Raw genomic sequence first — 26,867 nt, 5'->3', positions numbered from 1 at the left:
AAATAGAGTGCCTGAGGATAGTGGTCTCATGATGAGACTCTCATCAGCAAATGTATCGTAGGTAGTCGCCACAGTGATAAAAATTTCGGGAAAGGGAGATTGAAGCCTCTAAATCCCCCTTCCTAGCTACGTACCCAAGTAAACCCACCCAGTAAAAAAATCGAGGTAACTATATTACCCAGGCCCGAAACTAGGGCGGGGAAAAGGGGGAACAGGATCGGGCGGCAGATTTCAGGGGTCGGCAAAATTTGAAAAGCATATTTTAAAAAGTTAGAGTTTTTCCTATTAAATCTTTTAAAAATTATTATAAATTAATTATTGAGCAATAATATTGATAAAACTTCTTTATGGCGAACACACGGAGCGTAATTTCATCTACCGCATCTCAAAAAAGAACTTGCGGATGTATTATATTTTAGTGGTGGGGAATGAGTGAGCGAGGGGAGATCAGGAGAAGAGGGACGGCGAACTGATGTTTGCCCCCACCCCCCTGACAACAGTCCTAGTTCCGGCACTGCTATAACCTAATAGGGTGGTTTCCTATTATTTATTTATTGCCTAAATCGGAAGATTATTACTCCTGGAGTACGTATTTCATGCTTTTAGATTATTAAATGACGATATCTATTTTTCGCGATTAAATGAAAAGTGAAAAATTTCAAGCGCGCGAAAACGCGACGGGTAAGTATGAATGCCGGGAAAACTCCCGTGTGACGACGTTCTGGCTCCCGCTGCCGCAATTGAGGTGACCTTGGGGCGAGGCTTTGAGCAGGCGAGGCTACGACGCAGGATGCTAGCAGGTAGCAGAGTACCATGCTAGCTGGTAGCGCTTGCCTTAAATAAGGATTATTAATACCTTGTCAACCGAAGGAAACTTTCCGACCTTAGGCAGTTTTAATAGGTGATTATTAAGACATGTTTCCCTGAGCTCTGTGCCTCATGCATGCATTGGTAATCTCAGACGGTGTAAAACTCCTATCTACTCGACCTGTGACATCACGTGGAGTGGCATCGCCTGGGCGCCAATCTGGCCTTTTTCAAATGAGAATGAAGTTGACCATTGCCATTCGTCTAAACCGGTATTTCTAAAACCAAATAATTTGTATATTATGAATACACTAATGGTGGGTAACGAATCGCAATCAATGCCTTACATTTTCTTTGATGAAGGAAACTACCCTATTATTCGCCGGGAAAAATCGAAGTATTCAATCTTCCCGAGGCCGATTAGTTTTGGATTATACGAGCTGCATTGATTACGCTGATCGCCGCGACTTTCCGTATCAATCCGAAACCTTTTTATCTCCCAATAGTTGGCGAGCGGCGGCAGCGCTCGCCAGAGTCTGAAGATGACGCCTCATCGGACTCCATGGGTGACCAGCCTCTCCCTGCTTGCACTCACGGCAGTGATCTCAACCAGCTTGGCTGCGTCCTCGAAATCCCTGCAGCCTCCAGCGCTTGATTTCTCAGATTTTCGGGGATGGAAGATAACAGCAACTTCCACCTGCGGGGTCGAAGTGGATTCCCACGGGAACGAATACCCGATTGAGGAATTTTACTGCCTTATCGATGGTGCCCACGAAGAGCGGAATCCGGAAAAAAACATGGACATCCAAATTAATGGACAGGCAAGGTTTAACTGAATTGATAATGAAATAGGGAAGCAGTGGAATAAAGCCAAAAGTGAAGCCATAAATTATTTTATTTGTTTCTCTAACTTGGCGTTGGGAAATCCATGAATCATTTACAAGAATTTATTTAGATTTATAACGCTTTTTGCTCCTCTTGAATTGAGACTGGATAACTTTGACGATATAGTAAAGACGAATCTTTGTCTTGCAAAGGATTATGAAAAATGCAAAGGAAATATGTTATCATTCCGGAAAAATATTTTTAATTGAATTTAGGGACGGTAATACAGATTTTTAGTAAAATTTCCTGTTATTTCCTTCTGTGTATGAACAATTTCACTGTCAAATATATTTTCACGTTAGAGACACTGAATTTGTGATGGAATCATCTTTGTTAACCTTTTCTGTTGATGAAATGTTTGCCATATTATTTAAATTGGTCGAATATAGCCTTTAAGCATCATTATGAAAAATTTTATAATTGAAATTTTCTTTTGATAGTTCTGCTCAAGGTGTGATCCAAGGGAACCCCTGACAAATCATTCTGCTGTTTTTGCTTTGGATGATTCAGATAATTGGTGGCAAAGCCCTCCACTATCAAGAGGTCAAAAGTACAGGGAGGTCAATCTCACTATTGATTTGGGCCAAGTGAGTAAAAAAATTATATTTGTATATTTATGTAATTAATGATTAAGGGTATGCTAGCTGATTTACTGATCTGAAGTTGGTCACTATCTTGTGCAGCTCAAAAATCTGTCTGTCAGTATACTCATTGGAGACTAGATACATTTTATGACAGAACAGTATATAATTAAGATGCTTTTAGCTGAATTTATTCTGGTAAAGTTGGGTAAATACTTTTGCAATGGCTTGAGGAAGAAATGAAGTTGAAAGGCATTGTTTCAGAAGTAAGTTGGTCAGATTTAATAAAAAAATATGGTACTTCATCTCCTAGAAATAATGAACATTTCTCCGACTTCAACCAGAAGTTGTAGAGTGTAATTTAAACAAAGAAATTGCCAGTTTAAATCCAACTTAGCCTGTTTTTAAATGAAAATAAATTAGAGGTGTGTAATTGAAGGAAAATTAGACGTATTTAATGCTTTTATGAAATTTGTCTATTAATTTCTATCTCAAAGTTAAATCAGGGAATGTGAGTGATTTCAATTTATACATGATAAAATTGGAGGTTTTTAAATGTCTTTACCCAAACTTCACTCTCTACCAGTCAGGAAGGTATTTATTACTCTTCTGAATTACAGTAAATTATTATGATACATATTTCTCATCTGTTAACTCATATTCTTTGCAGGAACTTCTTGTTTCTTACATTTACTTAACTACAGCAAATTCTCCTAGACCAGCTGTTTGGGTTCTAGAAAAATCCAGGGATTATGGAGTTACATACTCTCCATGGCAATATTTTGCCACATCACTCCAGTAAGTTGTGTTTATTTTGAACAAATTCCTTAGTATTCAAGTCAAATAAGATTGTTCACATCTACTAAAGGCTAGGTAGGAGCCATCATTTATTCTAGTATGAGTTTTCTGAACTAGTGTAACATCTTAGAGAGAAGTAATCTCAGGTTAACACACTCATTATGGATGCCTTGAATTCAAGCCATTCCCTGCTAGCCTGGGATTCAGATGCCTAGAATTCAATGCATTGGTCCCCTTATGTTTCTTAGCCCCCTATCTGTCTCCCTATCTCATACTAGACCCTGCAATTGTGCATAGCATCTCAGTGTGTGTTTCGCAGTCACCGGAAATGTGTCATTAGCTTATAGTTGAATTTTTGCCTCCACACTGCATATGATATTATTACACAAAATTAGTTCCGCATGGTGGTGTGTTTTGATTTATTGTTCAGCAGTGAGTGTGTTGAAATTATCTACATAATCTGTCATTGTGGACTGTGAGTTTATACTTTGATTGTGGGTGTGTACTGTGTTTAACCCAAAAATGGAGCATGTTTTCCTCTTAACATGTTCGCTGTAATGCATCACACCCAACTTTCTTGTAAAATGGCAAATTTACCATTTTTCTTCATTATGCTGGTGATGCCATTTAGCGAAGTGAGAAGTTAGAGACATAAAACTTGGTGTGTCCTCATTATACGTGGTAAGGTCATATGACCGGAATTTAAGTGTAACCCACCCGTGGGTCATTCCACTCAGGATGAAACTCCTTCAACACAGAGGCAAGCATGCCCTGTATTGGGTCACACTTTTGCCAGAATGAGTGTTGCCATCTGAAATGGCTAACCATATGCAACTCGGCCCACCTCTGATGAACAGAAAGAACCTGTGGGTTACTAGACTGCATTCCCTGAGGCAGTGGCATAATTAGGAATATGATTTGGGGTGGAGGAGATTGCCTGGGGTGGCAACCCCCCTCCCAGGCAACAGGGTCCGGAAAAATTTTTGAAAACTGACATGCCTGGAAATACATTTTACATAATTTTGGCACTAAAATTTATCTTCAAGCTGATGTAGTTATTATATGTCAAAACTATACAATAGTTTTAAATAATTTTATTATTTCTCTGAGGCTTTGGAGGGAATCTATCCCCTTAATCCTCTCCCCCCCCCCGGCCACTGTTAGTTACGCCACTGCCCTGTGGTCACTTCAGAATGGAGTTTTACAATTTTCAGTTGAAAAATATGGTATTGGTGCCACTTGGGTGGTGATCTCAGGTGGCTTCATCTTATACTGGTCTCAATCAAATGCTGAAAAGGTGAAAGCCGAGAAATTAGCACCCTTGAGTCCTTGCAGTGGCCTTGTGCCACATTATTGAATCACAGTACTAGGAGGGCATCTAGCATAGTTTATAGCTGCAATGGGGCCGAACAGTAGCTGCCCTACGTTCCTCAACTTTCCCTCCACCTGCTTCCTTTGGAAGAAGGCCCCTGAATGTGGTACTAATTATAGGCAGTAGCTAGAAGATGAACCTATGCATGACCCAGTGGTGGGTCACACTGAGCAGAATTAAGTATACACCTGACTAATCGGTGGGTGCCTCCAGTATGAACCTGGAAAAGGAGATTCAACTCCACAGCGAACATGTTAATTGCTTTGAATGAAAACTACAGTGCTGAATGTGTCATATGATTTTTTTCAATCCTTTATCCATTCAAAATTTACATTTCTTCAGTTTTAAGGATAGTGAATGCTGCTATTCATTTTGCATTTTCATATCCTGTTTGTCCATTGACAGTTGCCAACTGAAAAATGCAAATGTGTTACTGACAGAATTGCCTTCTTGTGTTGGTCCGAGGGCTGGCCATTTTCTATCCATCAACCTCAGTGCATTTGCTCAGCTCATCAACGTGGATAGGAATCCATAATGGTTCAGCTTTGGTTCACCTACTCTTCACATACTTCTCAGAATACAGTCTTGTGAAGAATACTTGAGTGAAGTGTTGCCTGTATTCAGGAGCCATAATTTGAGTCTTTCCGAGAGAGAGTATTTCCAAGTGCATCTTGTTTTACCTTGTATTACCACTTATTTCCTGGGGCAGTATTGAAAAAGTGTATTGCTCAAGATGGGTTTAAAAATTTATCATAGAGTAAGGAAAGAAAGGCCAGTTGATACTATAGCATGTTCGCTACCAGGGCTCCATGGAGTTACTGTTACATTTGTGTCAAGATATTTATCCAGCATAGCAGTTAGATGCCTCATGGTGTGTCACTAAATACTAAATAACATTTGAAGTCGAGTGAGACACCATAAGGCGGCACATGATGGGGAGCATGCTAGGAAATTGATTTATTTTCATTCATTCATTTCACTGTTTTTCAGGCAATCAATGCAATTATTTGTATGCAATCCATTTTCAGGCAATGCGAGGATGTATTTAACATTGATCCAATTCAAAAACCAATTCATGATGACTCTGTTATATGTGATACAACACAATCGAAATTAATTGAACCTGTTAAAACTGGAGTAAAATTTGATAGAGATGAGGTATGAATTTTTATACTTTTCTCTTTGATTACAATGAATTTTTAATAGATTCGCTATTAAATATTCTCAGTTTTGATGCAAGAAAATTTCTCTTTCTAGATATTTATTCCCTTGGTCAAAAACCGGCCATCTGCTCGTTATTTCTACAAGTCTCCGGTACTTCAAGAGTGGACCAAAGCAACAAATATTCGTTTAAGGTTCCTGCAACCCAATACTCACAAAGCTAATCTGATGTCCCTTGCTACAGAAGATCCGTCTGTTACTCGCAGGGTTTGTTCTTATGAAGTGTGCCTGTTGATTTTTTATATCAAATTCAAATTATGGCTGTTAAAATCTTATTTTATTATATTTTTTTTAGCATTTCTATTCAGTGAAGCACATATCGATGTTCAGCTACTGTGTGTGCAATGGGCATGCTGATACATGTCTACACAAAAACCCAGCTAAAAATAATATCCTTGCTTGTGAATGCCAGCACAACACCTGTGGGGATCATTGTGATAGCTGTTGCAAAGGATTTGTGCAGAAGAGATGGAGGCCATCAACGCCTGATAATACTTTTGTTTGTGAACGTAAGTCATAGAATGTATGCTAACTTAAGGGAATCAATCCTTATGTGAGAACAAATTTGTTATCATGGAAGTAAGTAGGAGGCTTGGGGGGTTGAGGGAAGGGAAGATTCCATTATTTACTGGCCCTTTTAAGGATTCAAGGACGTTGAGGAAGAAAAGGGTTGACACTACTCAGAAACTCATCATGGTTTAGTGATGTTGTCTTTATTTTCATTTACCCCTTGCACCGAAATGACGAGTCTAGTGCATCATGAACTTCCGATACCTAATCATGCATTGACGAGTTTAGCTGGTAATCAAATTTTCATAATTTTAGTACTATGTATTTAGGGGAACAATATAAATTTAACAATGTGAAAACATCCAAAATGTACATAAAGAACTCATATTTTGTGAAATATGATGCATTGGAAGGAATAAAATGAGTTCATTCGAGTAGCAATTGCTTTGTTCTCGATGTTAAATAATCACTTTTTATTACCCCATTCTACATTGATTACAAACTAAAAATTATCATTTCATTACCTACCTTTCCATTTTAGAGGAACCATGGATAAAATAAATATAGGATAGGAGCAGGATTTTTGGAAAATAAATTGAAGTGGGAGGAGTTAATTTTACTCAGATAGAACATCTTCGTAAATCACAATTGATTACCTTTTCCCATTATTTGCTGCCATTTTATCTGTTAAAAAATAGTCTTATTTAAATTTATTTTGGCTATAAATTTTCCAAATATATATATGCTTCAATACAATAGTTGGTTATTCTCTATGGAAAATGATCCATTTTTGAGTCTATTTAATTTATTAATCATTTTGCTATTTCTTTGCACTGCAAAGTCAATCCTGGAGCACATGAATCATCAAAATTTGTGTATTTGTTTGCGAGGAAGTGGTCTGGAGTAGATTTTTGTGTAAATGTGGCTGCCATCAGCATTTTATTTTGTTTACAATTTCAGTCAAACGAGTATATTTATTATGATTTTATTTCCAGCCTGCAATTGCTTTGGGCATAGTGATGAATGTGAGTATGACCTTGCCGTTGAAAAGATGAGGCAATCCTTGGATATCCATGGAAAATATGAGGGAGGAGGAGTATGTAAAAATTGCAAACACAATACTATGGGTATAAATTGCAATCATTGCAAGCCTGGTTACTATCGGCCATACAATACTCCATTGAATGCGACGGATGGCTGCAAATGTAAGTTCAACCTCTTCACTCTCCACTATTATATAAATGCTTACATTTTCTGTATGATGAAACTTTCACTGCACAAATACATATCCCCTATTCATATTAAACTCGGCACCTTCTATCATCAATGGTTTAATGTGAGCTCATTGAGTACCCCTTAAAAATATTTATTAGCAAGATTTATTTAAGTTTCTATCTTTGAATCATTATAGGAAAATGAGAGTTCTTTCATGCAGTGTTTAAGATAAAGTTTTGTGTGTAATCAGCTGATGTGTTACTATTTTTCTGCTTTCATTTGTTCGGTTCTGAGTTAAAATGTTGATGGTGATTGAAAATTTTAACTGACTTCATTAAATATCATGCCCATTGATTGGCTTTTTTATGCAAAACATCTTGCTTATTATTTTATATGCTTGATCTAGTGTAGCTCAACATTGGGCCATGCCCAACCTATGTTCTTCGGAAGGGTAAATTTTGCCTAATTTACTCTGTATTTGACTCCTTGGAGGGAGTGGAAGTTTTTAGACATTTCCTGTCCCAATGCCTGTTTCCTATTGCAATGGGACTGAGTAGCTTTGTATTCATCTGCTTCTCTACTCCCCATGCCTGTTGGAGAAGACCTCTGCAAAAAGTCCTGCTACACCTTTCAGTAGTGGTAGGAAGTTGAACCCTGGCATGAGCCTCCACTAGAAATATTTCAATGAAACATGCTACCATGACTTTAGTGCTGTGAATTAGATGAATTTAGTTGGATACTGGCTAAAAATATTTGCTGTGGTACCTACCTATCGGCATTAAGGCTGGCATATCTATCCTGAAACTGTACATACTTGGTGATTGTGAGTCCTTCTATTAAGATATAATTGCAAAATTTTGTTTCCATGGTCAATTAGTGATTTTAGTTCTTTAGTGATTTTAGACAAAGTATCCTTTAAGTTTTTGTTATAGGTGCTATGATTGTGATTTCAGATGGATCCTTTTTAAGTAACAATCATTTCTATTTTTTATAGCTTGCAAGTGTGATATGCGGCTGCACAAGCCCAATTTCTGTAGAGATGGCTCGGGACAATGTGAGTGTAAGCCTCAATACACTCCTCCAAAATGTGACAGTTGTATAACGGGGTACTATGGGTATCCTAACTGCCAGAGATGTAAATGTGATCCCAAACGAACAGCATCCAGTGCATGTGATGCCAAAACTGGTGATTGTAAATGTAAACCAAATTTCAGTGGAAAAATGTGTGATACGTGTGCAGATGGATTCTACAATTTTCCTTACTGTCATGGTAAGTGCTTATTTTGTTCTTAATATCAAAAATATTAAACATTTGAGAAGCGACTTGGGAGGCACTTCCTTTTGATACATCACCCTACAGATGCCACTTAGAATTTGTTTAGTGTATAATATTGCGTAAGGAAAGCACCATCAGGGGAGAGATGGTACAGAGGAGCCCTTCCACCACAGGTTTAACAGTACCTTAGTTGGCACCTTTTTTGTGAGGGTTAGTGTCCCATGGCCAGTCAGTGAAATCAATAAAAAAGTGTGCCTTCCCTTCTCCTTACCTCAGACACCAAGCGCTACCTTTATATTGGCATCGCTCACTTCTTTAATTTATTGTTATTACCTACTGTGAAAGGAATTGTGTGTTACGTAACCTTATAAGAATGTTTTGTTTTGTAGCCATTTTTGAAGAACCCTGAAGTTTGTATAGTTTTTCTTGAGTAAGTTTTCTGGGAAAAGGAGGAAAAAACACTTTCTAAAGTGAATGAAGTCCTCTCGGGATTTCCACCGGTTGATTTGATTTATAGGCACCAACGTTTCAATGAATCTCATCATATTTTACTTTCTAAAGTATTTATGATGGGCGCTGCTAGCATTTATGCATGTGATGTAACAGTTTTATTCTCCACTTGTGCCATAATTCTTGTGAAATTAATTACATCTAGTCCTATCAAGGTTTATGTTAATTAATATATATGTATTATTTTGACTAATAAAGGTTTGAGAGAAATAATGGAAAAACAATACCTATTTGATTGATTCCAATCCATTTGATTGTTTTTTTAATATATTCAAATGTGGTTCATAATGAAATTTTTCATGTGAAGAGGTATGAGAGCATGAATAACTTCAAATACATTCTCCTGTAGAGGCAGAGCTACTCTGTAGAGGGTAGCACTGAGATTCTCCAAAACGACCTAGCTCGTGCCTTGTTTTCGATCTTTAAATGTCTTTTCTTAGGAATAAATGCAATCATACCCTCACTTTAAATCATTTTCTGACCATTTCTGAAGGGTTCTTATGTTTTTCATTTTGGTTTAGTGATCTGTGAGTACATAGATGACCAAACACTTCGCTGCCAATCATGACGTACAAAAATATCACTAATATATGAATACATAATTTCAGTTGTATCACATGCCCTTAATAAAATAAAAAAGTTGAATGATTTCAATTTTTAGCTATCTTTTCTCTATCGATGACCAGAAAGCTAATGCATATGTAGTTTCATGCACAATGAATATTTGTGAAAATCGGCATGTGGTATATTATTCTTAAGCAAAAAAAAACAACTTTTTAATGTCTTCAGGAATGCGGTGTCATTTTCATTAAATTCAACTGCATTTTAACGAGACCTTATAAAAAATTATTATTGTGTAAGTCATCATTGACGAACGATGTTTTCTATTTTCCAGCATGCAAATGCAATGAGAAAGGAGCCAAATCAAAGGTCTGTGACAAATTTACAGGAAAATGTGATTGCATTGCCCTGTATGGAGGAGCAAAATGTTCCAAGTGCAAGGATGGTCATTTTAATTTTCCAAAGTGCACCCGTAAGTTTGCTTCATTAACTTTTGTAGTTTAGATTTCATAGCATTCAAAACTAATGTCACTCTCTATAAGTGACTGCAAATGATTTTCAATCGCCTGCAATGCATAGTATTTTAACTTTTGGAGTACACTGATGGGCATAGGCAGATTAAGGGGGGTGGAGGAGATTGGAGGCAGGTGCCTCCCCATATGCTTAAAAAATTTACAAAATTTTTATACAGTTATCATTACGTTCATTTTATTAAATGTATTTAGGAGCCTCAATCATTGAATTTCATATTAATAACTTTCACATTAAAATGAAGAGAAAATTTCATGCAGTAATTGTTTTATCTTGTTTTTAATCTCTAGTATCGGAGGATGGTTTGCCTGTCAGATCCTAGTTCCCCTCCCAGAAAAAAATCCTGGATCCACCCCTGATGATGGGCGATTCTATTATTCAGTCATTGTAGTTTTTTAATTTAATATTATAATATCAAACATGTAATTTCTGCATTCATTCTTTATCCTAGGATGCACATGTGATTTGGATGGAACAGAAGCCGAAATTTGTAATAAGAAAACCGGAGTCTGTATATGCCGAGAAGGTTATCAAGGGAAAATGTGTGATAAGTGTGATGATGGCAGATACAAATATCCTGAGTGCAGTCTTTGCAATTGCTCTATCAATGGCAGTATTTCAAAAGCATGTGACTCCTTCGGCAATTGTTCATGTCGTGTGAATTATCGTGGTCGAAAATGTGAGCAGTGTAATCTGGGTTATTATAAATATCCAGATTGTTTAGGTAAGGCTTAGGCTTGCAGTAAGAATAAATTTTTGTTGTAAAATCTAAGATATTTGTTGAAGACTCCATTTCTTCTTTTATCCTCAATCAAATTTGACAAGATATGATAAGATTGCTATTGCTATTAACTTACATGTTGATTTCTATCATAATATGGGATTTTATTGACGTAATTAGGCATAAATAATCTCAGAATAATATTCTAATTAGTGTGCTTTCCTTACCCTGTTTTAGAATGTAAATGCCACCCATTGGGAGCTATTGGGACATCATGCGATGACCATGGGAAATGTATGTGTAAGTCTGATTTTGGTGGAATGCAGTGCAACGAATGTATGGAGGGATATTATGGATTTCCCAACTGTACAGGTATGGAAATGAACTTGAACATTTTCTCATCTCCTTTAAAGGATTCCTCTCCATCACAAACCTTGGTAAACACTTTTTCATCTGTTCTCCTAATCCTACAACTCACTATCTTCATCATCCCCCATACCCTTCACCCTCTCACTCTACTGTTGTTTAATTTGGTTGATTAGAGTACCTAGTTTCAAAGTAAATGCATTGTGTAGAATACGGGAGTCAAAATGAAAGACCATGCTTAAATGCTTTGCATGCCAAGGCCAGGATTAGACTACTCACTCGGACTTAGGCGAGCATGTGACTTGCTAAGGTCCAGTGACGTCACGACCCAGACTTCTTTTATTGACAAAAGATACATTATATCCTTCAATAAAGATACATGATATCCTTCATATTGCATGAAATCTCTTTTTCTAAATGCTTAATTTCATTTACTGGCCATTAGGAAAGAATTGGATGGCGCTGTGGTAGACACAAGACTATGCCACCAAAAGGTTCCATCATGGAATATCCCTCCTAATAAATATTGCCTCCTAATTGTTATTCCCTCCTTATCAGCTGCCTTAAGTATTTTCGCCTGGCCTTCTAGATTAGTTTGTACATTCTTATCGAGAAGAAGATCTTCGAAACCTTTATGGTCCCATTGGTAAATGGGTTGCATAACTTCAGAGTATTACTGGTTTCAACTTTTCCCACTCTATTCAGGAAAAATCCCTCTTTCATAGCTCTCAGCATTCATAATCCTCACCCCACACATATTATAATATTTTTTGTTTTTTTTGCTCCACTTCAATAGTTTCCTTTGCTCATTTGAGTCTTACTTTCAGCAGCCCATCTTTTGGCGTGGTCAAAGAAATTACGAGTAAACGTTTTGCACATCACTTTTTTCCGAGTATATCTATCCCTTGATCTTTCCAGCTGTCAGGCACGTAGCCCGAAATGTGCCGGGAGAGCTTAGGTGGTATGCGGGTCGCCTATGCGGACATTTTTTTTTTCCAATTCGCACGCATTGAAAATCATGCATTTCATCATGTCAATTATACAGGGTAGGGAAAAATTATGTCTCGCAATTTTAACCCTGGATATCTGATGCCGGTAGGAACCAAAATTATGAATGATATTTAGGTCGAAAACGTAAAATTTATAAAATACAGACATTTTGGTTGGAGGATTGGCAGATGGTTGGTTCATGACTTCGAATTCTTTGCCTGCATTTGTTTTCGCCTTCGTCCAGATCATCTGGCAACAGGGAAAACTCGCGCCCAATCGGAGTGCTTGGCTCAAAGTTCTTTATTTTAAAAATTGTGCGTTTTCGACTTCCAAAACATCATTAGTAATTTTGGTTCCTACTGGCATCAGCTATCCAGGGTTAAAATTTCGTGATGTAATTTGTACATTTCGTTTGATTAACGTTGAAAGTTAAATTCATCGTCGGTCATTGGCATACTTTATGAAAAGTATCTATATTGATAATTAGGGTTGCAGAGGATGAATGGAGGGCCCCTGAACTAGTGGTCTCCTCTGCAAGTGTAATACGGGTTGCCGCCATAAGGGAAAATTTTAGGGGGCGCTGAAGTCCTCGAAGCCCCCTGGCCACAAGGTTGGACACAGTGCTACAAGTAGTGCTCTGGGAATTTTCATTAGGAATTGAGCTGCATTAGGTCTCGGGCAAAAAATTTAGGGTATAAACGATTGGATCTCGAATAATTATAAAAGCAAATCAGATTTACATGAGAAGATTTGTATGCAAATGAATACCACACGACGTTACAGCAAAAATATCTGCGCGCTTCCCGCATGTAAAAATGTCATCTCATAATAGAGGAAATTAAAAATCGCAACGCAAGTTATGTGGGTTGCGTAAGCGCAGGAGACGAGTTCATCTGAGCAAAATCGTAAATCCGGATTAGGCGAGGATGACATTGAGAAGTAATAGGTTCGAACATGCATAAATGGCATTCAGTCTTTCAGTCCTCCGCGAAGTCTGAGTTTTTCCTGAAAACGTCAGTGAACATGAAGAATCTCTTGAGCGCTGTTGCGTTCATACTCATATAGAATGATGGGGCTACATAGCGAGATCTCCCAGCCCCCGCTGCGGTAAGTCTCTTCACTACGATCTTCAATTTATAGATTTCAATCGATATGAATACTTTTTGTGTTATCGAATGCAGTATGCGGAAATGTCTAAAATGAGCGTTTCGGAGCTAATTTAAATGTATTGGATAAGGCAGCCAATGCCTGTTTCTTGTTCCGTTTTCATATCTTCAAGTACATTGAATTAGTCGAAAGTGTTTACAAAAATTAAGATATATTCATCGATAAAGATAGTATGATAGTGGCCTGATTAGGTACATCAACCCTGGACAAAGTTAACTCCTCTTCTTCCCCTGCTCGGTATTATATTGTTCCGTGAGCCCTCAGTTCTGTGCTTCCAATACTCCCTACATTATATATGTTTCACCCTCGTGACCCATTATTGTCCAAAGCTATAAAACTTGCAAAATATTGGGAAACATTTTAATTATACCTTAGTAATAGCAGGTTTGTTATAAATCAGCTGCGGTGCATTTGGAAATGACATGAAGGTAAAAATTTTTTAAACTTAATTTATATTTACTCACTCTTATGAACCTCAATTTCCTCGAATTAAACTGTCGAACTATGTGCGGGGACCGAAAAAGGTTTTTTAAGGTGAAGCCTTTACAGATTCTGGCAATAGGGTGGTTTCCTATTATTTTTTTATTGCCTATATCGAAAGATTATTACTCCTGGAGTACGTATTTCACGCTTTTAGATTTTTAAGTGACGATATCTATTTTTCGCGATTAAATGAAAAGTGAAAATTTTCAAGCGCGCGAAAACGAGACGCGTAAGTATGAATGCCGGGAAATCTCTCTCCGTGTGGCGTATTTCTGGTTCCCGCTGCCGCCCTGTGAGGTGACCTTGAGGCGAGTTGAGCGCTGATACGACGCAGGCTGCTAGCGGGTGGCTGAGTACCCTGCTGGCTGGTAGCGCTTGGCTTAAATAAGGATTATTAATACGTATAAGGTACCTTATCAAATGAAGAAAACTTTCCGACTTTAGCCAGTTTTAATAAGTGATTATTAAGACATGTTTCCCTGAACTCTGTGCCTCATGCATGCATTGGTAACCTCAGACGACGTATAACTCCTATCTTCTCGTATAGAAACTAGGTCCCTGTGACGTCACGTGGAGTGGCATCGCATGGGTGCCAATCTGGCCCTTTTCAAATGAGGATAAAAATGGACCATTGCCATTCCTCTAAACGGGTATTTCTAAAACGAAATAATTTGTATATTATAAATACGCTAATGGTGGGTAACGAATCGCAATCAATGCCTTTCGTTTTATTTGATGAAGGAAACTACCCTATTGGGATTGTCTACCTGTTGTTAGTGCCGGACTTCTTTTTTCGAATTTATTGCATTGAGTTAGCAGTCTGTTAGTAATGATAAAGTATGTGTGTATGGGTACAGCAGAGATGGCGACTGAAGTACCTACTCATAGCTAAATTTAACATTAGACAAATCCTAACCCAGAAAAATGACTACTTTAAGTAATGCTACTTCGGGAAAATACGAATAATAATTTTTAGACGGCAGGAGTCGCGATAAGGTTATTAAGAAAAATATATAGTCGACTATTCCAATAATGGTATGCCCACTTCAGACTCCTCCGGTTGAAGGCATTAGGGAGGACAAGCTGTGTTTCCTTATCATAGGGTGACTTAAGAAATCACTGAAGAAACTTTTGCCCCTGTTCCACTGAGTTAAGTTTTTGTATTTCAGCGACTGGGTTTTTTCATAGCAAAGGTAGAGGAATCTATGGGTAGTGCTAGGAAAGAACGCATCAAGGCTTTTCACAGAATATGTGCCTTGGGAGGACAGGTTTCACATTGGGAAGGTTACATTTCAAAGGGAAGAGGGAGATCCAGTTGGAAGGGTAAGCTTGTCTCCCAAGCATTTTGGGGGCTTTCGGGGAACCCCTAAAACCTCCCCTCTCAGGCCAGCTTATCTCGGCCTTGAAAGAGTAAGGTAAACAGCCCTTGCATTATTCATTCCTCTACATTATTCTCTCAAGCGGAGGTCACTGGTCCTGAAGGTCAAAACAATGCTTACTTCTGCCTGCCGGCGATGGAACGGTAATTGTGGTTTCTACTATGGCAATAGCTATCCAAGGATGAAATTTCGAGACGCATTTTTTTCCGCCGCATATAATTTTGGTTTGTTTAATTTATTATAAGCTTCATTTATCAACTTTATGATTAAATGTATTAACTCGAGTCTAATGCGTTCGTGGGGCCAATCTAAATCTGTAGCGTGTGTCTCAAAGTTTTTAAATAAGAGGAAAATACGCAATGAAGTCCATTTGTCAGTTAGCCATTCTGCCCTTCTTATGCTCACTCTCTCCTTCTTTCCTTCCCCTTGATCTACCATGAATGTCACCACCCCTATGTTGTGCATCCGTGCTTAAGCATTCGCCAGAAGCCTGTTTACACGATGCATTTGGTAGATGTGTAAACACTTTCACCGCCAAAGTTACCCCGTGTAAACACCGAAAAATGCTCAAATGTACGTTCAGAAAATAGTCCCCGTTCTAATTTCGTGAATCTAACTGGACATTTTCCCAACCACGCATCGGCACGGGTAAATGCATCGTGCAAAATGCACGGCTTAGAGGCAGTCCTACACGGAACGGGCACGGAATAGCACAATCTGACATGTATACAAATGTGCAGTCAAAATTGCGTCGTGTAAAAGGGTGAATTGCGAAAACACATGCGAGAAGGCATGGACGTGAGATGGCAAAATAGCCCCTGTTCTAATTTCATTCGTGCATTCGCGCAATTGCACGCCTTAACACTAGGACGGGAGTTCGCGCTACCTAGAAGGACTGCTAGGGGTCATTTCACCACTAAAATGGTGTTTTTTTTATAAAACGCCTCATGTTCAGCCAATATTCAGTTTTCAATTCTAGGTATAACCTGTCATAAAAATTAAAAAAACAAAATATTATAGTCGAATTCACGCTAATTTATCAAAATTTAGACCAAAATGAAGAAAGTGAAAAAAATTTCGATGTTTAAAACAATTCATTTGAATTCTGAAAATGGGTCAAATGACCCCTGCCGTCCTTCTAGTGTTAATGAGAAATTAACGCAGTGCTAAACTGCGCAATCATGTTCCCTGCCTGGAGGCAGTCCCACTGAAGCTCACCCTCCCCGGTTAAATCTAACCAATAGCATATCTTCTTCCTTCTCGAATGCCCCCTTTCCTCTGTTGCGGTTGGATGCGTGTCCCTCCGGTCCATTCAGTTCCATTCTCACCCAGTCTTTCCCTCGCCTCGCCCTCCTCGGGCTTATTTGAAGAGATGGAAAATAAACGTTGCTGCGCGCTGTGACCACGTCTCCCCCGTAAGGTAATTTTTATATTATATTTTTCGCAAGGGTCATGAGTATACAGCTTCATATTTAAAATCATCGATATTTTGCGTTGATATTTTGCCTCTGCTTAATCAGTATGCGGGCTCATGTTTCGGCTCGATTAATTGTTTCAGTACCTTAATCTTCGTGAGGCGATATGACTAAATAGCTCTTCCAAGTTCTTCTGTTTCCACGTCTCCGCACTTTATCCGAGCGTAGTGCAATTCTTGCAAATGCAAGCATTCGCAACAGATTTTTGGATAGTACTATTGAGAACGGTTCGACAGTTCGGCTATTCCTCGAATGAATATTATCTCGGAACCAAAAAGCTGCTTCTTGAGTGTATACATTTCGAATGTGCATGAATAGGGTAGAGCGGGGTAATAGCGTACACTAAGGCATTTTTATTTTATATCTTTCAATTGAAAGCTTCAATGAAAGAGGCAATCGTATTATTTCGAAGGAAATTCGATTTCCCACCAATAGGGTAGTTTCCTTCATAAAAGAAAACGAAAGGCATTGATTGCGATTTATGACCCAAAATTAGTGTATTCATAATGTACAAATTATTTGGTTGTAGAAATCCCAGTTTAGACGAATGGCAATGGCCAATTTTAACCGCATTTGAAAAAGGCCTTATTGGCGTCCATGCGACGCCACTCCACGTGACGTCACGGGGACCTAGTTTCTATACGAGTAGATAGAGTTTTACTTCGTCTGAGATTACCAATGCATGCATGAGACACAGACTTCAGGGAAACATCTTTTAATAATCACCTATTTAAACTGCTTATGGTCGGAAAGTTTCTTTCGTTTGATAAGGTATTAATAATCCTTATTTAAGCCAAGCGCTACCTGCTAGCAGGGTACTCTGCTACTTGCCAGCAGCCTGAATCGCAGCGGCGCACACATCCTCGCCCCAAGGTCACCTCACACGGCGACAGCGGGAACCAGACTGACGTCACACAGGCTTTTTCCAACATTCATACTTAGCCGTCGCATTTTCGCGTGCTTGAAAATTTTCACTTGTCATTTAATCGCGAAAAATAGATATCATGATTATAAATCTAAAAGCGTGAAATGCGTACTCGAGGAGTAATAATATTTCGATTTAGGCAATAAAAAATAATAGGAAATCACACTATTCTTTGCTTCATGTTTACGTTGAGTGTTGAACCCATTTTACAAAACTCTTACTTGTCAGTCCAGCAGTGGTTTTAAATCATTCCTGCAAACCACTTCTCCCGTTTTCATGATCACAAAGCCACGGATGTGTGGTTTTCGAATCCAGGCCTTTCCTGGAGCATTAATAATACGATTACAACCATGTTATCAATGCCAAAAAGATGGCGAACTGGTGAAGAAAGCTCTCATTGAGTCCGGGAAGCACTCTAAAATAACAGAATACTTGCATAAATAATAATATATTATTTGTTTTAGGTCAATTATGAACATTGCAAGACATTTAAGTGAAAGTTTGGGTTATCCGTGTTTTCCGATTATTCGTGCCTTCTCTCTCCCCCCCCCCCCCCCCCCCCCGTCGTAGCCCGGATAATCGGGAGTGTACTGTGTTTCCTTTTAGTTACGTTTAAAGGCCTGTTTACACGATACATTAACACGCACGAGTTAATGTACGTTTGTGTGAATGATTTTTGTGGACCGGAACGGAACATGTACGAATGCATGAACCAAATTAGAACAGGTTCTATTTTCTGTGCATGCATTCGCACAAGTTGGGTGGTTACACGGTGCATTTTGGCGTTCATTCTCGCGTTCATACATTTAGACATTAACCCGTACGTGTTAATGTACCGTGTAAACAGGCCTTAAGGCTTTTACCTTATGCATCCCTCTTTATCGCTGAAAATTAGATGAGCTTTTTTTAAAATTGTAATGAAGTAGACCAATGTGTCTATTTTATTGTTTTTTTAAACCATTCCTCCTTTACACTCACCCATTCCCTATTGAAAATGCCCCATTGATCCCCGCAGGGAATTGAAATTCCCTGTAGTTCCCCGCAGGGATTCTTAGTTCCCTATAGGGATCTATTTTTCCTTATAGGGAATTGAGGTTCCCTATGGGGAATTATGATTCCCTGCAGGGAATATCGATTCCCTGTATGATATAGTGGAATCCCTACAGGGAATTAGAATTCCCTACAGGGAATTAGATTTCTTAATAAGGAATAAGAATTCTTATTGTGTAAAATGTTAACCTCTTCATTCTGTTATGAAGCTTACCACTAATGCTCTCCTTCAATCTTATTGTGATACTTCATTGCCGAAATGTAGTTTTGAAAAACTTTTCCACTGGCAGCACTTTTCTATTTCTACATTCTATCCTTGTGAAATTCCACATTCTTGTGTAATGCATTCATAGAAACGTCAACTCTTCCACAGACATGAATGTGAGAAAAGGTGAGCCAATTCTTCAAATATAATGGCTAATTGGGAAAATAGCTTGATAGGAGAGACGTGGTCTCTCACAGTGTTATAAAATGGGGCTGCGATTTTTTCTCTGTAGCCCAGATAGCACAAAGTAAGTGAGTTAACCGTTTCTTATGGTTTTCTTACGGAAAAAATTGATAAGCAGCTTATCGTAAGCTAAGGGACTTATATAAGGCAAGGGTAAGACGTTAGGGACGTTTAGGTAAGGAATGCCGTCAAATATCCTCAGGCAATGTAAGTCACTTCTGTTGGAGCGCCAAAGGCGGCTGAACAGCGTACTACACATGCTACGCGGCTCATCTTGACATGAATTTAAAGGCTATTGGGGAAATTTAGCGAGTTTTTATAAGGGCTGAACAACTGATAACAGATTTTCCCGTAAATAGAAAAAAATCAATAACTGCAAGCAACCGGCTAGTGAAGATATAAAGCATAGTACAAGTACTCTATCCATGCGGCGGAAAGAAAAAAAAATAACACCAGTGTGGATCCGAACGTGCGACCCCCGGAACTGAAGTACTACACGCTAACCACTACACCACAGAAGTTGTTGAGAACAAGTGGCGTAGTTACTAATTAAATATCCAATTATGTAAAAAAAACTTGTTTGGCATGTGCATGAAAAACTGAATTTATTCAAGGTCCATACATTTTAACATTTATGAATTTTAAATTATGGTTTGATAACCCGATGACTACAATACGTATATTAGATGTTCCTTCCGGCATTTTTATATTATTCTACGTTGGTATTCTTGTGAAATTGTGTTTTTCTTACGACCTTCGTTAAGCTATCAGTTCATAAATGTGAATGATTTTCAAATTATGGTGGTATGATGTTATTTCTCCTCATAATATAGAAGCGCCAATAATAAAAACATTGTTTTAATGCATAAAGGCCTTAATGAACACTCTGTAACGATGGGATAATAACAGCATCTACGGAGGTGCTGAAAGTTTGGCATCCATTTTGCCATTACTCTGGATGTTTGTCGCCCTGGCCGTAAGAAACCCATAACAAGCTTACTTGAGAAGCGACTTCCTTATTTCTTCCTTTCACCTTATCTCAATGACTTATAATGTGCTAGCTGGGAGTTATATGTGACAGGTTAGCAGATTTCTCCCCCTCCTGCTTTCACCTCGTTAGTGATTTAGTTTTGAGTCCATGTATTTTCATTATCTGAGTTGTCTTGTAGAATATACACTTTCTCTCCTCTTTAAATTCTTTCCCTTGATCTTCTGTCAAGGGTGTATGAACATACATTAGAGGATAATCTTCATTTCTGTCTTATGAAATAATGAAACCATGGTTAACTGTAGACATTAATGGAATGCTCCTATTATTTCCCATCATTGTTGTTATTAGAAGCTGTAATTATGGTTGTCTGGAGATAATGTAATGCATTGATTTCCAATAATACATTCATAGATATAATCATTCTCTACAAAAGATCTCCTAGAATAATGTTATAATTGATTGATTCACAAAAAAGTTATATTTCATTTTCATCTTTAACATTGGTAAGGAGTATAAAAATTAGCTATCTCAAACGTGCCTTGTGCGATAATTTCTCAAACGTTGTGTGTCATGTGGATCGATGTATAGTTAAAATCAAAACTAATCTTTTAGCTTGCAACTGTAATCCTAAAGGAGTGATTAAGGACAGCATTGGATGCAAGCAACTTCCCACTGGAGAACTCTGTCCTTGCAAAAAGAATGTCAAGGGTAAAGTATGTGATGAATGCAAGGACAATCATTGGAATCTCAGTGCAGCAAATCCAGAAGGATGTGAAGGTAATATAATGTTGATTCAAATTTTATTCTCAACCGTAATAGATTTTGGGCTGGTCATCAACCTAGAAGGAGAATTATCTGAAAATTTGATGGTAGTATTTATTTATTTACATTTTACACCATTCTTTTTTGCAAATTATTCATTCCATTTTTAGGCATAGGAGATCAATTTACAATGGTTCATTTTTAAATTAATAATTTTTAAACTCCAAAAATCTTTTTAAAATCTTCTCTGCCATACATACTTAAATTTCCCTTCTGGAAAGCTGATAGTCCCTTAATGCTTCATGGACCTTTTATTATCAGTATTTCTCTTAGCAAATGTTTGCAGATGTCCTTTTTTAGCCATTTTTTCTTACTTTTATTTATTTATTATATTAATTTTATTTTTATTTCTCCACCAAGTACAGTTTTTTGACCCCCTCAAAAAAATGTCAATGTGTCACAAGAACCCTCATGGTCTCCCATGTGTTTTGAATTTTTACGAAATATTGTTTCTCCAAGTGTAGTCCCCCCTTTTTGGCTAAGGCTAATGAGGTAAACCAAGCAACCCCCATATCACGGTCAAGGTATAAATTTTATAGTAGTTGTATGCATATATTTTTCAGCCTTGGACAAAATACTCCATTTAAGATACAGTAAAATTCGGTTATAACGCGGGTCTAGGGGGACATAGCTTACACCCGCGTTAACGGACAACCGCGTTATAACGGGAAAATACGTGGGAAGCAATAAAAAACCCTTAAAGGTAATTTTTATAGCCAATTTATTTGCGTAATACATTATTAAAATATTTATTTTATGATTTAGACGCTCTACTTTAACGGGAGTTACTAAAATACTCTGATATTTTCTTTTGCCGCGATAGTTGATGGCGTTTCTTTGTCACGTAATTTTTTATGCTTTGCAAGTGCAACAAATGAATACTATCGCAATCACTTTGTCCCTCCAACCAATTCATCAATTCACTTATATTATGTAATAAATGGCCAGTTTTTGGCATCTCGACCTCACATTCGTCTTCTTCATTCTCGCTCTCATCTTCCGATGATGCAGCTGTTTTTGCGCGGCTCTGGACTGCAGCCACAATTTCATCGTCACTCTTATAAGACGATACAGGAGTTTCCTCGTCTTCGCGAACCCAGGCCTCGAGATCACTCACAAATAGTTTATTAGAAAGAACATCTGAAGCTTCACGTGCGTCCTCTTCCGTGAAACCCAAAAACTCGTCTTCGTCTTCCATGCTATCGCCCGCTGTATACTCGCACTTTGACCAGCAATTTAGGATTGTAGCTGAAGTTATTTTCTTCCATGCCAATCCAATATTATAAGCCATATTCTTCAGGGTGACTGTTTTCAGATATTCTTGTACCTGCAGTTCTGAATTTATGACACTAGTGAGCAATTCCCGCCGATAATGGGCTTTAAATGCTCTAATTATCCCTTGATCCATGGGCTGAATAAGAGCTGTCGTATTTTTTGGTAAAAACGAAGCCACTATTTTGCCATCCCTCGATATCAAGAGCTCAGAAGACGGATGGGCCGGACAGTTATCTAACAGAAGTAGAGCCTTCTCTTCTAACTTTTTTGATCTTAAGTGGCTCTTAACCGATGGAACAAAATCTTCATTGAACCAAGATAAAAAAATGTCTCGAGTCATCCAGGCATTCTGACTGTTTTTGTAATTTATGGGTAGTGCTGTCATATTAACGTGCTTGAAGCACCGAGGACTTCGATTTTTACCAATACACAGGGGTTTTAACTTGTGACTTCCTGATTTGTTCGCGCACAGTAATAAAGTCACTCTTTCTTTGCTCATTTTTATTCCGGATTTATTTGCCGACTTCTTAATATCAAGTGATTTTGTTGGAAGCAATCTGTAGAAGAGAGCGGTTTCATCGCAGTTATACAATTGCTCTTCAGTGTACTCACCCTCATCAATCATCTTGCGTAAAGTCCCACAGAATTCTCTAGCAGCTTCACTGTCACTGGAACGAGATTCTCCTTGCATGTTAACTTGCGCTATCCCGTGGCGAATTTTCCACCTCGATAGCCAGCCAGCAGAAGCAACAAAATCATGAGCACCACCAATTTGTTTATTTAATTTAATTGCCTGTGCTTGTAAAAGTGGACCGGATAATGGAACACCTTCACTGCGCTTCTGAACAAACCACGTAAACAAACATTCATCCACATCACCAGCAGCACTCAATCTAGCCTTTTTTCTATCAAGTCCTATTTCGTCATCCACTTGATCAACAAATGATCGTAATTTATCTTCTTCTTTCATCCAACCACGAATAGTTCCTTCAGGAACACCAAACTCCCTGAATAAACTTGATTTTGAATCACCGCGTTTCACTCTGTCGATTATGCCCAACTTTTCTTTTATTGTGTAAGTTTTCCTTTTGGCAGACATCGTTTTAACCCTAAAATCAATGAAAATTTTCGTAAAAAAGTAATTTTCATATTCATATTAAGACAAAGGTAAAACAGCCCATTCATTGTTAAATGCTCGAAGCCTGTGGGCATTGAGTACCTACCTTGGTTTGGGCGCCGCGGTGCGGACGTACGAATGAGAATTATCTCAATCTCCCAGAATCTCGAAAATTATTATAGCCGTGCAACACACTTTTCAGCTCGAGTTCACAAGACACAATGACCGATCAGGCATTACCGAGTTTTTTTTTATGGCTACGAAACAATGTATGGAATACGTCGCCAACCGCGTTAATACAGTCGCTTGAAGTTGCGACGCGTCGGTAGTCACGCCGAGATAAAATTCGCCACAAAGTTACCTACCTCAAAAAAAAGGTCAATGTAATCATCTCGGGGGACATGGTGAGACCCGCGGTATATCCGAAACCGCGGTAAAGTGAGGCGCGTAATAACCGGAATTTACTGTAGTGTATAATTACTTATATCTAATGGCATATATAACAGAAGTTTTATTTCCATATTTTCAACAGATTGTGACTGCAACATTCCTGGAGTAGCAGGACACATTGGGCAATGTGATCCGCATACTGGAAAGTGCCCCTGCAAGTATTTAGTAGAATCTCAAAGATGCCATCAATGCCGTGAAGGAACATATAACTTGAGAGCTGATAATCTCCTTGGTTGTTCTGGTAATGTTAACTACATTTTTTTGTGGAAACATTGACTTTTATTCTTTGGTTCAAGGTTGCCTATGTTGGGGCATTGGAATTTAAAGTTGCCTTTTTAGTAAATTTTGACTGAAATCTTCAAAACTCATCTTGGATTTGTGTACGAAGTGAACTACATTTGTAAAATAAATGTAGAATTATGAGATTAAATTTAATCATTTTTAGGGATGGGTCGAATAGTAGATTTCTCGAATTCGAATATCGAATTCGAATATCAAATCATTGCTCGAATATTCGAATACCTCGAATTTCGAATACCTCGAATACTAAACGATGAATGTGAAAATGTTTGACTGGGTCGCCCATGCAGCGGGAAACCCGAGATTTTGGCGAGTAATTGTGATTGCCTTTAAAGGATTCAAACAGGAGTTTAGCTGATTAATGGAATATTTTAATTTGATGTAAACAATAGGGTAGTTTCCTTCATTAAAGAAATCGAAAGGCATTGATTGTGATTCGTTACCCACCATTGATGTATTCATAATATACAAATTATTTGGTTCTAGAAATACCGGTTTAGACCAATGGCAATGGTAAATTTTATCCTCATTTGAAAAAGGCCAGATTGGCGCCCATGCGATGCCACTCCACGTGACATCACAGGGACCTTGTTTCTACACGAGAGGATAGGAGTTTTACATCGTCTGAGGTTACCAATGCATGCGTGAGGCACAGAGCTAAGGGAAACATGTCTTAATAATCACTTATTACAACTGACTAAGGTCGGAAAGTTTTCTTCGTTTGATAAGGTATTAATAATCCTTATTTAAGCCTAGCGCTACCTGCTAGCATGGTACTCGTCTACCTCCTAGCACCCTGTGTCGTATTAGCGCTCAGAGCCTCGCCTCAAGGTCAACTCACTCGCGGCAGCGGGAAGCAGAACGACGTCACGCGGAGTTTTTCCCGGCATTCATACTTACCCGCGCGCTTGAAAATTTTCACTTTTAATTTAATCGCGAAAAATAAATATCGTCTTATAAAAATCTATAAGTGTTAAATACGTATTCCAGGAGTATTAATATTTCGATTTAGGCAATAAAAAAATAATAGGAAAGCACCCTATTTAAGCATTATCTATCTATCTATCTATTTCTTCGTCTTTCCGGCATTTATTTTCCTGCGTAAAATGCTTAAATAAAGTCAGAAATATGTCGTGTTTGGTTTTATTCTTTCTTAAATTACGCGCATATTACTGATATTTCAATCCAATAAAAGTGTAAAATCAAATGCCTAAAGTCATTGTTAGACAACGTTTTGGCTAATAGATGACTCATGCAGCAGTTGACCTCCAGAAAGGGGGAAATTCGAAGCAGGTTGGTAGAAAAAGGTCAGTGGGTGAGACACGTTTTTATTTTTCTCGCGTAACTCGATATTTTTTCGAAGCTAAGGTCTTCGTAATACTATCCCTGCACGAGCTGGAACCTTTTGTTTGCTTTCGAAGAAGAGGAAATCGTCAGAGTGAGTGAGGCGAGTGCTGAATGGAGGGGGATAGCGGATCGTGGGAAATGCACCAATGTTACTATCCCACGGCACTGAGTTTCTCCTTATGGTAGTTTCATCTCCAGGGGAAGAATCAAAGTAAGTGCCTGTCGTTATTAGACATAAATGACACATTGTAAACACCTCGTCTTATTTTTATCAAGCGATGGATCCGGGAAAATGGTCAGTGGAGGAGAAAGAGGGAAGGGTGAAACGCGATTCTATTATTTTCCGGTAACTTCATATTTTTTCGAAGCTAAGGTCTTCGTAATACGATCCCTGGGCGAGCTGGGACCTTTTCTTTGATTTCGGAGAAGAGGAAGTCGTCAGAGTGAATGCTGAATGAAGGGGGATAGCGGATCGTGGGAAATACGCCAATGTTGCTATCCCACGGCACTGAGGTTCTCCTGACACCTGGGATTTCGGATTTTTTCACCCGATCAATTTCGGTTCCCTACGTCGAAATCTTTTCACCGCTCTAACACGCGAATTTGATGTAGTTCGTCAACTTGCCTAAAACGGCACTGCATGCACTAAAAGAATAGAGTTCTCTCAATTTTTCCGAGTCAACTACCAACGACGTGTGAGCGACAGTGTGTGACGCGAAATTCAAAGTATTCGAGGTATTCGAGACGGTACCTTTGGCATAATTATTCGAGATCTCGAATATCGAATACTTTCTAGTATTCGAGGTATTCGAGTATTCGCAGATACTATTCCCACATCTCTAATCATTTTACATACATTGTGAATGGCTTCAAGCCGGAATGCAGTAGGCAGAGCCTAGCTTCTGCGTAATTGAATTCCTCTCTGACCCTTATGTGCTCCAAACTTGGTGATAATGGTAGATGTGTAGTCATCTTTATCTTACCTTCATTTTATTTGCTTTGATGAATTATTTGGTAAAGCTGACGTGGCTTTCACAGTGACTTTCAAGGGAAGTTCCTCAAGTGTCACCACCAGATCTCGTTCAAATTTTGTTTGGTTTTAGGAAATACATACCCACGATCATTGTTTTTGTTTCAGCTGCCGATGCTATTAGTGATGGAAAGTACCAGAAAACGCCTAAATTTATGCATCCCGCATCATAATAATACACTGCGAGAGGCTTCTGCGATTTCATCCTAGCAACATAGTGGAAGGGCCCATTTTTTTGTGATGCGGGTTGCATAAATTTAAGTG

General features: G+C 38.4%; 1 protein-coding gene across 1 annotated transcript in view; it reads left to right on the top strand.

The window, feature by feature from the left end:
• Nucleotides 1–26,867, top strand: part of LOC124158797 (laminin subunit alpha-like) — a 129,280-nt gene that overhangs the window by 7,959 nt on the left and 94,454 nt on the right. The window contains exons 2-14 of the mRNA XM_046534115.1: nucleotides 1,314–1,628; nucleotides 2,133–2,279; nucleotides 2,944–3,071; nucleotides 5,472–5,601; nucleotides 5,701–5,871; nucleotides 5,960–6,173; nucleotides 7,170–7,379; nucleotides 8,384–8,659; nucleotides 10,071–10,208; nucleotides 10,719–10,991; nucleotides 11,226–11,360; nucleotides 20,875–21,039; nucleotides 24,009–24,167. Coding sequence (XP_046390071.1) covers nucleotides 1,350–1,628; nucleotides 2,133–2,279; nucleotides 2,944–3,071; nucleotides 5,472–5,601; nucleotides 5,701–5,871; nucleotides 5,960–6,173; nucleotides 7,170–7,379; nucleotides 8,384–8,659; nucleotides 10,071–10,208; nucleotides 10,719–10,991; nucleotides 11,226–11,360; nucleotides 20,875–21,039; nucleotides 24,009–24,167 — 2,425 coding nt within the window. The 5' untranslated portion in view covers nucleotides 1,314–1,349. The remainder of the gene's footprint in view (nucleotides 1–1,313; nucleotides 1,629–2,132; nucleotides 2,280–2,943; nucleotides 3,072–5,471; nucleotides 5,602–5,700; nucleotides 5,872–5,959; nucleotides 6,174–7,169; nucleotides 7,380–8,383; nucleotides 8,660–10,070; nucleotides 10,209–10,718; nucleotides 10,992–11,225; nucleotides 11,361–20,874; nucleotides 21,040–24,008; nucleotides 24,168–26,867) is intronic.

The sequence above is a fragment of the Ischnura elegans genome, chromosome 5, assembly GCF_921293095.1.
Source record: "Ischnura elegans chromosome 5, ioIscEleg1.1, whole genome shotgun sequence".
Lineage (NCBI taxonomy): Eukaryota > Metazoa > Arthropoda > Insecta > Odonata > Coenagrionidae > Ischnura > Ischnura elegans.
The sequence above is the reverse complement of the archived record's forward strand: the minus strand, read 5'-3'. Positions and strand labels throughout refer to the sequence as shown.